The sequence below is a fragment of the Solanum pennellii genome, chromosome 5 (assembly GCF_001406875.1).
Source record: "Solanum pennellii chromosome 5, SPENNV200".
Classification (NCBI taxonomy): Eukaryota; Viridiplantae; Streptophyta; class Magnoliopsida; order Solanales; family Solanaceae; genus Solanum; species Solanum pennellii.
This window is the reverse complement of record NC_028641.1, coordinates 27,864,796-27,876,710: the sequence shown is the minus strand read 5'-3', so window position 1 is coordinate 27,876,710 and position 11,915 is coordinate 27,864,796. Positions and strand designations below refer to the sequence as shown.

The 11,915-nt window shown below is 34.3% G+C and overlaps 1 protein-coding gene across 1 annotated transcript; it reads left to right on the top strand.

Annotated features, from left to right (window-relative positions):
- Positions 1 to 7,061: 7,061 nt before the first annotated feature.
- LOC107019406 lies at positions 7,062 to 9,826 on the top strand. The gene is made up of 3 exons (XM_015219916.1): positions 7,062 to 7,121; positions 8,711 to 8,905; positions 9,410 to 9,826. Exons 1-3 carry the CDS (start codon positions 7,062 to 7,064, stop codon positions 9,824 to 9,826), a joined length of 672 nt encoding a protein of 223 aa, XP_015075402.1.
- The last annotated feature ends 2,089 nt before the right edge of the window (positions 9,827 to 11,915 follow it).

Genomic DNA, 11,915 nt, shown 5'->3' with positions numbered 1-11,915 from the left:
TCCTTAATAAAGATGTTTTTACACGTACAACTATCTTTGAAAAAGTAGGTAAAGAGGGGACTTCATCTTGTTCCGATAATTCGATAATCAGACTAGTAGGGGTAGGGATCTCATTATCTTTCTCATTTGTTTCTACTTCTTGATCTAATTCATCCTCAAAATTAGTAAAACATCTCTTTAAAGTCTCATGATCTACTTCATTTTCGAAACTAAATTCAATATGTCCTCGTGACATAAAAGAAGTTTTATCAACATGAGTATAATCATTAGTATTAACTCTAAATCTAGGTGGCAAATGTTTAGAACTAGAACTACTTCCTCCTCCCCTATTATTTTTTCCTTTTGACATTAATCTTTTACCACCATTTCTTTCTGAATTCATGTTCAAGTTTAATATAATAAAATATTATGAAAAACAAGTAAGATAATATAACAAAAAAATGAAATAACTTAATATTATAAAAAAAAAAAATTACAGTTGGAACGAATGAGAACGCCTATGTACACGGAGACACATAACCCGGAACTGAGAGATGCCAATTGAAGCTTCTGATTTACTTCAAATAAGTCCAAGAAATCCAAATCTAACTCAGTATCACAAAATAATAATAATTAATTTATGAGAGATTGAAAATTGACAGATTTTATAAGATGTTAATGAAATAGTTTCTGAATGTGTTATTTAAATTAAAGAATATGAGTATATTTATAGCGTTAAGGGGTTAGAGAGGGGTGGAGCAGTTTTGAACCGTTTTGGGCCCCAGCCGTCAAAGATTATAAATTAACGTTCACCTTAAAAAATAAAATGGGAACTGGCCATTGAACCGAATCAATTGGATCGGAACCGATTCTTACCGAACCGGATCAACTGGTTTGGAAAGTAGATTCCATTTTGATATCTGTCCCGGTACCCTATAAGACCAGTTCCTTACAAGTTCAACCGGTACCGGACATACTGGTATCGGAACCAGACGTAAACCGGATCGGATCGACCAAAACCTTGTCCAATTACCAGCCTTAGTTGGCCCTACAGTGGCAAGCACACCAAAATCTAAGAAATAACGTTGTAATTTAAAATTGGAAAAGTCCATCCGTGAAACTCTCTGAGAATTAGAAAATTGAATCTGTCCAACCCAAATGAATTTAGATTATGCAATTAAAACAACATCAAATCAGAAACCTAAACCATCTTAAAAATAATGAAACCTAAGTAACTATATGTAAAATTAAAAGATAAAATCAAATAAAGGTAGCAGCCTAAATGTTGAACACAGATGTCCATGATGTGACATACATATATACTTTTCATTTGTTCATGTTGGTAGCATTGTTAAATGCATTTGCTGCATGTTATGTTGTGATACAATTATTAGCAGCCCAAGAATAATTCATAATCAAGCATGATAATAAGTTAATCGATGGTTAAGAGAGGCGACATATAAGAAATCTCAATGTAAACCCTTACTAGACACATTGAAGATGATTGTAGAAAAAGAAGAACATTGATGGATCTAGTCTAGCATGGCTCGCTGATCTGACTATTTATAAGATTTTGAAAGCTTAGTTTTAGAAGTTGAAAAGAACATTAAAACATTGAATTGGTATGGGAAAATGATAAGTCATTCTTGAGCATTGAAATAAGTGGAAGTACCAAAATGATTAATTCATCCATATGTATACTCAAATGCATATTAATTATATTATTGACAAACTTAGTATGATATTTTAATTAATGATAAAATATTTAATAAATTAGATAAATATTTTAATTTAATATAGTAGAAAATAGTAATAGTAATTTAACTTTTTCCTAATTTTTATAATAGTAATAATAATAATAATAATAATAATAATAATAATAACAATAATCGTCGTTGTTGTCGGCGGCGGCGTCGTGATCATCATCATCATCATCATTATTATTATTGTTATGAAAAAACTAACTTTTCAAATTTTTCAGGCGTTTTACTATTTCAGTAAAAAAAAAAGAATATATTTCTAGCATCCCATAATATTCATATTTAATATATAATAATTAATAATATATTTAAAAAAATTAAAAATATTTAAGTATAGGGGTAAAATGGTATCTCAACTTTATACATTGAGGCTTTTCACTTTTAGTAATATATGATGATGATTATGTTTTGATTTGTGTATTAAACGTATATCACATCTTAATCGACAAAATTTTTTATATATGTATTTCAAGTATAGTGGAACGTAAGTAACCATGGAATGTTAGTCTCCTAAATTACTCTATAGGGTTAAGCGGAAAAAAAATCTAAGTAGATTGTTATTACATCTAAATAAATTTATGTATTCGCAAATGTAATAGGTAGCCAATAAACATGTAGACATAATTTTTGGAAAAGAGCCTAAAATACCGTCAAAGTATTGAAAATGGTACAAAACTATCCCTCATCCACCTATTGGCTCCAAAGTATCCTTTTCATCCACCTATTGACTCCAAAATACCCTTGTCATCCACCTTTGGATCCAAATTGACCACTTTAAAAGAATACTAATTTAAATTATTTAAAATAGGCAACACTTAACCGTTGATTATTTTAATTATACTAATAAATATAATTTATGAACCCCTTATTACTAATTAAACAAGACCCAATTAAGACAATCAATCCAAATTATAACTACCCAGCAATTAAACATAACTCTTTCTCCCTTCATTCCCAACACCTATAGAATCATTGCTTAATTACTAAATTATGTGTCTCTTCTCTGTATATTTTTAGCTATATTAGAATTTATTTATATTTCTGTTCATTTCCCTCATCAAAGTAAGGCTTATTAGATTGTTAGAACAAAAAATTATAATTATTGTGCTTTACAGTTCATCCAACAATATCGAGAAAATATAATCAAGATACCCATTTTAGAAGATATATTAGTTAGGTTCCTATTGAATATATAATACTACAATTTTAAATGAAAAAAAAGGAGATTTTAGAATTATTTTTTCATTAATTGATGATCAAATTATAAATATTTTGTAATACCCCAGAATTTTTTTTAAGCTAAGACTCGAACCGTCCTTCGTAGTGACTGGTGAGTGAGACTTTGGCAAGAAATTTAAAATTTCTTGAGTGTTGAGGTCATTAGAGATAGAACCTTAAGTTCCAAGGAGAGATAAAGAGAAACATTCAAGTCATTCCTAAGTTTTCTTAAGTTTTTGATCAACTTCAAATGATGATAACTTTTAGTACAGAAAGATTAGGAGCCCCATAAGATACTAAATTAAAGTCATTCAAGTCTTCTTTCCAACGCCGTCAAGTTTTCTCAATTATGATCTCTGAGTAAAACGTTGTGAGTGTTTTGCTAACGACGCACAAAGCTGGCAGTAGCTTCGCGATGCCTCCACGACGCGGAGCTAATAGGGACTTCATTGCGCGTTGAAAAATTATTCCGACTCTCATCTCATTTTAATTAATTCTTTAGGACTATTTAAGTCCTAAAAACCCTTAGAAGGTGATCTAAATTGCCATAAATGTGTAAAAAAATCCATTTTTACAAATCAACCCTCTCATTCACTCCAAAGATTCTACGCTCAATAAAATCAAGAAACCTAAGGCTAAGTTCATCTTTCAACATTTTCCTTCAAGTCCTTTAAGAATATGATTCCTTCAGTGTATAAGTTCCATAGTGTTGGACTTGTTCACCCACACGCCAATAATGTTAAATTTCAGCTTGAAATTCATTTTAAAAGTTGAATCTTTAATGTTCTTGTTTTATATTCATGAATTTTCTTTCATTCTTGAATTGGGCTGAGATTGATGAGTTTATTGAGGAATTAGAGTCGATTCTAGAGTTGTGTTTGATTAGATCCTTGAGAATATGTATTGGGTATTTAAAGCTAAAGAGAAATGAACAAAATAATCAAATTTAGGCGAACTGAGATTAGAAAACGAAGAAGAAAAAGTCGGACAAGGAACATGTAGCAGGTCCATGTGCAAACCTGTTCCTCCAGTACGTAAGTTTCTCTCCGCGTTGCAGAGAGGACGCGGACTCCACTGTTTTAAAAATTATTTCGAGCAAACATTTTAAATCATCTCCTCTTCGCGTACTTATTGCCCAGACGGTGTTTTTCAATTGTTTCTCATGCTTAACTATCTAAAACACCCCTAAACATCAAGATACATTTTCTACAACAAATTACAACCTTGAATTCATAAATCACATTCAAGATAGAGCTAAAAGTTAAGTCTCAAAAGTTTTGCCAAACCTTTTGGGAAAGTCCTTTTGAATCTTTTGAGGAGTCTTTTACAATATCTAGTAACTTGTTTCTACACTCGAGCAAGTGAGTATTAGAATGAGGAGAAAGTATTCATGAGATCTTTTATATCATGAACCATAACTCTTAAATTCAGAACTCACATTTCAGACAAAGTTAAGAGTAGAGTTCAAGAAAGCTTTTGAGTTCAATTGTGAATTCTTTGAGATCAACTATCGATTTGAACTAAGTTTTGACGAAGTAAGTAAAAGAATGAGAAGAGTCGTTTACATGAGATCCTTATTAATATTTTGACCTTTAAGTCAAATTTTTTCATTCCCATAATTCTTCATGAACTTCGTAAGTAGAGCATCCTTCATAGAAGTGGTATCCTCAAGTTTAAGCCTTTAATTGTTGAGTTCTTAATCCTTTCCGCATGAAACCTTTTGTGTTGAGCATTCTTGAAATGAGTAGTATCACTGAAATTTTGAGTTCTATCTATTGTAAGTGAAAAACTTGCATTGAGTGTTCACATCCGTAATTCGACATGAACCTTATTTTAAGAAGTCTTTTACAAACGTTTTGACGTTGTTTAAAAGAATTAAGTTTTGAGTTAAGTAAAGAGCAAAGTTTGACAATAGTCTGATCTACAGCTCGTACTGTGCATCCATCGTTTGAGTCTGAAGCCCCCAAAAACTCAGCCCAGAAAATTTGACTAAGTGTCGAACGATGGACGGACCTACGGTTCATAGGTCAGACTACGGTTTGTAGTCTGTGTCCGTCGATCAAGACCCCATTTTTCCACTCTGTGACAAGAACCACGATTGACCAGTACAGTTCGTAGATGGACATACTGATCATAGGTATGAACATAGGTGAAAATTAGCAGACAATTAGGGGGCAAAATGTAGTTGGGTCATCTTAAATTTTTCATAACTCTTAGCACAAAAAGAATTAGGTGTCCGCGTCTCGGGGGTAGCTCGGGGCGTGACAAACATGGTATCATGATTCCGGTCCGTTCCAAACCGGTTCCTATCTGATAACTAAGGGACCGGGCGGAACCTTTGGAAATTACTGATAAAACTGGTTCCGGTAAGACCCAATTCCGGTAAATAAATCTGATAACGAGGATCGATTCCGATAAAACCAATCCTACTGATCCGATCCTGTCCAATTGTCACTCTTAACCAAACAATGTTGAAGTTATGTTCTTTTTTATATTTTATTTTTTTATATGCATAATTAATAAAATCGTCCCTATGGGTCATATTAAATCCAAAAAAGAATCTCCTGAGTTATTTATTGCAGTAGCATTATAAATCCGACAAAAAGATTCAAAGAAAAATAATGTCCTTACCTGGTATGAAATTTAACATGACCTAAAATTATCTTGTCATTTTAGTTGAAGAAAAGATGTTGCAAGATTCCAAAAACTGAAATTTTGTATCTCGAAGTGCTAATTTACTTCACTTTGAAATACTATATTTTCTTTATTCTCTCAGTAATTATCATTTGTAATGTTATTGATGTAGTTGCATACACCTCTAATTGGTACAAATAAGTCACTGTCTAAATAGTGATTTTGATCCTTTAGAATACATATTTTAATGTGAAAATTATGTATTTCACAGGGAATATGATTTGAATTTTATTTTATTCTATTATTATTATCATTATTATTTTGTTTTCTTGGCATACATAAAATTTTTAACAATTCACACAAGATAATATGTGCAATGCACTTATATATAGTGAATTAAAATTACACGGATTCTAAGGGTCTTGATCATGATAGAAAATCTAAATTAAGTATCAGGATGAAGTGATACATACATTAAGAATATCATCTATAAGAAAGTAATAGGTAATCTCATTATACATTGTACTCAATTAGAATTTAGTTCAACTTTCCATGCTCAAAGAAATCTAATGATTTTACATCAATCTTATTCATTATGCACATGTATTGATATGGAATAGGTATGCAGCACACGTGCCCAGGGACTAGTTATATTATAAAGACAAACGAGAAGCTCCTAATCTAAAGTCAAATTATCAAATTTCCATAAATTATTAATTGATGAACTATTTTACCCTTCCATGTTGAGGGATACAATTCTGTTCATGAATCATTTTTCACTTGGTTACGAAACTAGAGGGAATTCTCTCTTGTGTTATTGTCTAATATATGTGTCAGAGTGGATTCTCTTGCAACGGATATGAGGCATTATAAAATAATGTTCCAACAATAATTTAGGTTAAGACAAATGATATTTATTGTGCTACATTTGTAAGTTTTTAAGAAATACATATACTTCTTCATGTTTTTCGTTCATTTTGTTAAAGCCAAATCGTACATTTATTAGTTATTCAAGTAGTAATTTATTGACATATTCAAACCCTGAGAGATTACATTATTTATCTTAGTTAGCTTCATATATTTCCTGTTTGGTGTGAAATGCATAGTTCTACTTTAATGATTTTTATTTAATGATTAAAGTGTAAGCGATAAATTGACATTGCTAATTTCTCTCTCTCTCTCTCTCTCTCTCTGCCACTCGAAGATCATTGCTGACCTTGAGCGAACCCTTGACCTGACTTACTTACTCAGCGGAAGACTTAAGCAAAAGAGAAATAACTCACGGAACAACTAAAAGAAAATCACTTAGCAAAAATGACAATTTAAGTTTTAATTGTTTACAAATGAAATGAAAAGACTAAAGAGCTAATACTATCTATCTATGGAGCCTCTAAACAAAGAGGGATGTTGGGAAAGGACCCCCAATCATCCTAACAATTGAAAACTAAAAGTAATAAATGAATGATAAAGATGTCCTCCGAAATGAAAGGAGGCTCACCAACTGACTTTGAGTTGCTCACTGGATCAACGGTATGTCGAATGCTGATCCTTGTTACATGCGTCTACATCATATAATGATGCTGGCCAACTGACATCAGTGCATTGAATGTACAAGTGTACGAGTTGGAACACTTAACCGACTTAAGCTTGAAAAGATTAAGAAGGAACTCTTACCTTGTCTCTACTTTAACTCATGAATAAATTAACTCAATATAATGCAATAAGACACATGCAATATATATATATATATATATATATAAAGCTTGTAAAACAGTGTAAACAACTTAGTTCGTTAAAGAAATGCAGTAACAAGCTCAAAACTTTACATTTATAATAAAGTCATATAGTTTTTGTGGGAGATTCACTAACCGACAATCACCACTATGAGCCTAAGTGGTGATACAACATTTTACCCATGCTTCGAGAACTTTCATATAGTTTGTCGTTGCATAGAACTACTTAACTTAGTGGATTCACTAACTTAGTTTATGTGATTATCTAGAAGGTACGATCCATTAATACCCATGATAACTACATGGTTTTTGGAGATTTGAGTTATTATGAACTCGCATCCCCCATATCAGTGCTCAATACTACTCCCAAAATATACTTAGCTCATGTGTTTAAAAACAACTTCTTTCTTTGGGTTGAGATAATTACTCAACACTTAGCTTAAAAGCTTTCTTGGAATCGATGTTCCCTTTTCTTGCTCAATACTTTTCTGGAAAATCTTAGTTTCCACTTATCTTAAATGTGAAAATATTTATAAACTCTTAGACAATAATTAGTTCTCTTATAACTTTTGATAAATGAACTCAACTCATTATTCTTTACTTAGCTTGAAACTAGAGGCTTAACACAACTTTTAAGAAATACTTAGTTCTGTTATAACTTTTTGAGAAATGAAGTCAACTCTTTATTTTTTACTTAAATTGAAACTCGAGTCTTCAAAACAAAGTTAAAACGTTGATAAAGCATCTTTAAAACTTTTAAGAACTTTGCTTTAACTTGCTTCTTAACTTCCAGAATGGCTTTTAACTTCTTTCACTCTAATCCTCACTATACTTGAATTTGATTATGGATTCAAGGCTAATGATCTCATGTTTATGGATAATTTCATGATATTAAGATGTACATTAGAGTGTTGGAATCAACTAATAACCATAGGTACATGACTTAGGAACTAGTACAAAAAGGTGGGAGAAGAATGGGGGAACTGGCGTCCCTGGCGCTCTGAGAGGTGTGGGGTGCCAACCCTCATACCTCAGAGAGAAGGTTGGGGCGGCTGCCCAAGGCCCTATGGACAGGGATAAACCCCCTAAATTTCCATGGTTCGTTCCGCAATTACTTAGGATCATTAGTACTATCAATATACAATAGATTGAACCCGAAATTACACTTGAAAACATGAACCAAAACTTCAATAACACAACTATCAAGAATTCAGTGAAAACTTTAACAAGACACACTAAGTAGAGAACATTTCATGGGTGTGAAGTGCACCACAACTAATGAGAGGGAGGATACAAAGTGTTTGAGGAAAACTTCACTTTTTTGTTACTCTTATCGTGCGTAAGGTATGATCTAATTCCATTCTAACTCGACGTTCTACATTTTAGATCATGCTTCCTCGTAGAGCTAACACTAGGAATGTGAATGCCAAGAATACAAATGTGTCTCCTCCAGTCCCAGATCAGGAAGTCCCCAATGCTGATTTCAGGAATGTCATACAGATGTTGGCTCAGAGTATGACCAACCAGATCAATCGGGTTCATGCTTCTGTGGATGCAAATAGTGGATCAGCAGCAGCAATGGTCCGTGACTTTGTTAGGATGAATCTGCCTGAGTTCTTAAGATCACAAACTAATGAGGATCTTTAGAATTTCTTGGATGAGATCAAGAAAATCTTTGAGGTAATGCAAGTCACTGGGAATGATCGGGTTGAGTTGGCATCATAGCAGTTGAAGGATGTTGCTCATATCTGGTACACTCAGTGAAAGGAAAATAGGGGTACATATACAACTCCTATTACTTGGGATTGCATTAGTGAGACCTTTCTGGACAGGTTTTTCCCAATAGAGTTGAGAGAATCAAAGGCTCAGGAATTCATGAACTTGAGGAAGGGAAACATGACAGTACAAGAGTATGGGCTCAAGTTTAACCAACTCTCCAAGTATGCTCCTCACATAGTTGTTGATTCCAGGGCTCATATGAGTAAGTTCTTGTATGGAGTGTCGGATTTGGTGAAAACTGAGTGCAGAAATGCTATGTTACTAGGATATATGAACATCTCTAGGCTTATGACTCATGCTTAGCAGGTTCAGGGTGATAAACTTAGGGAACAACCCAAGGATAATAAGAAGGATAGGACTGGGAACTATGACTATTCTCAGCAAAAATCGGGTGATGAAAATTGCTCGCAGAGTCAGCAGAAGTTTTCAGCTCCAACCTCTTCATCAGCTAGTGTTCCATTATCCAAGAACAGGTATGACCAGAAGGTTAGAGCACCAAGCTCTAAGTCTCAGGGAAGTGTTGTAGGAACGAAGACTTACCCCACTTGCCCTAAGTGTGGTAAGAACCATCCGAGCGAGTGTCTCGCAGGAAAAGAAAGATGCTTTGGGTGCGGTCAGTCTGGTCATAGGTTGAAGGATTGTCCTTCTAGAAAGGTTCAAGGAGGTGGCAATGGTAGAGATCAGTCTAAAACTTCATCAGCACCAGCAAGTCGCCCAACTTAGAAGGGTAACTCATCTGGTACAGGTTGAAGTCAGCACCAGAAGAGGTTGTATGCTCTTCAGCCTCGCCAGGATCAGAAAGGTTCTCCTGATGTAGTCACTGCTACGTTACGAGTGTTTGACCTTGGTGTTTATGCATTGTTAGATCCAAGGGCTACTCTATATTTGTAACTTCTTACATAACATTCCAATTCAGTGTTAGTCCAGAAACTCTCTCAGAGCCTTTCTCAGTCTCTACTCCAGTCGGTGACCCAGTTATAGCTAGACGAGTATACAGAAATTTCCCTGTCATAGTCTCTCAAAAAGTCACCTGAGCAGATCTTGTAGAGTTAGAAATGGTAGTGTTCGATGTCATTCTAGGCATGGATTGGTTACATTCCTGTTATGCCTCAGTCGATTGTAGAGCTAGGATTGTTCATTTTTAGTTTCCAAACGAACCAACTTTAGAATGGAAGGGTAGACGCATAACGTCTATGGGTTGATTCATTTCTTACCTTAAGGCCAGAAAGATGATCTCTAATGGTTATCTCTATCTTCTAGTTCGGGTTAAGGATTCTATCTCTGAAACCCAACTCTTGAGTCTGTTCCAGTAGTGTGTGAGTTTCCAGAAGTGTTTCCAGAAGATCTTCCCGGAGTTTCTCCCGAAAGAGAAATCGACTTTGGGATTGATCTCCTTCTAGATACCCAACCTATTTCTATACCCAGCCGGGCTTAAAAAATTGAAAGAGCAGTTGAATGACCTTCTAGATAAGGATTTCATTAGACCAGTATTTCACCATGGAGTGCGCCAGTGTTGTTCGTAAAGAAGAAAGATGGTTCTCTCAAAATGTGCATTGACTATAGGCAATTAAACAAGGTCACAATCCTTTTCAAGAATAAGTATCCCATCCCCAGGATTGATGACTTGTTTGACCAACTTCAAGGTGCTAGACATTTCTCAAAGATAGACCTCATATCGGGTTATCATCAGTTTAGAGTCAGAGATAGTGATATTCCGAAGACAGCTTTCAGAACTCGGTATGGCCATTATAAATTTTAATTATGTCGTTTGGACTAACTAAAGCTCCTGCATATTTCATGGATTTGATGAACAGAGTGTTCAAACAGTACTTGAAGTTATTCATTATCATCTTTATTGATGATATAATCATTTACTCTAGGAATGAGGAAGAACATGTGAGTCATTTGAGAATTGTAAAACAGACTCTCAAGGATCGCAAGTTTTTCGCTATGTTTAGCAAATGTGAGTTCTATTTGCAATCCGTTGCTTTCCTTGGTCACATTGTATCTAGCAAGGGGATCCAAGTGGATTCATAGAAGATAGAAGGAGTGAGACAATGGCCTAGACCTACCTCTGCTACAGATATCACAAGTTTTTTTAGGTCTAGCGGATTTCGTCAAAGGATTCTTATCCATAGCCTCACCATTGACTAGGTTAACTCAGAAGATGATCAAGTTTCAACAGTCTAAAGATTGTGAGAAAAGATTTTGCAGAATTGAAAACTAGATTGACTACAACTCCTTTCTTGACTCTACCATAGGGTTCAGATAGTTATGTGATCTATTGTGATGCATCCAGAGTTGGCCTAGGTTGTGTGTTGATGTCGCGAGATAAGGTTATAGCTTATGCTTCTAGATAGCTTAAGGTGCATGAGCTAAACTATCAACCTCATGACCTCGAGCTTGAAGCAGTGTTGTTTGCACTCAAGATCTGGAGACATTACTTGTATGGTGTTCATGTAGATGTGTTCACTAATCATAAGAGCCTTCAGTATGTGTTCACCTAGAAAGAGTTGAATCTTCGTTAGAGAATATGGCTTGAGTTCCTTAAGGATTATGATATGAGTGTGCATTATCATCCTTGTAAGGTGAATGTAGTAAAATATGCTCATACTAGATTATTTATGGGTAGTGTAGCCCATGTTGAGGAAGAAAGGAAGGAGCTAGTGAAGGATGTTCACAGGCTTATTTGCTTGGGAGTTCTCCTTATGAGCATATCAGACAGTGGTGTAACAGTTTAGAATGGGGAAAGATCTTTTCGTTAGTGGAGGTTAAGGAAAAGCAAGACAGTGATCCAATCTTGCTTGAACTT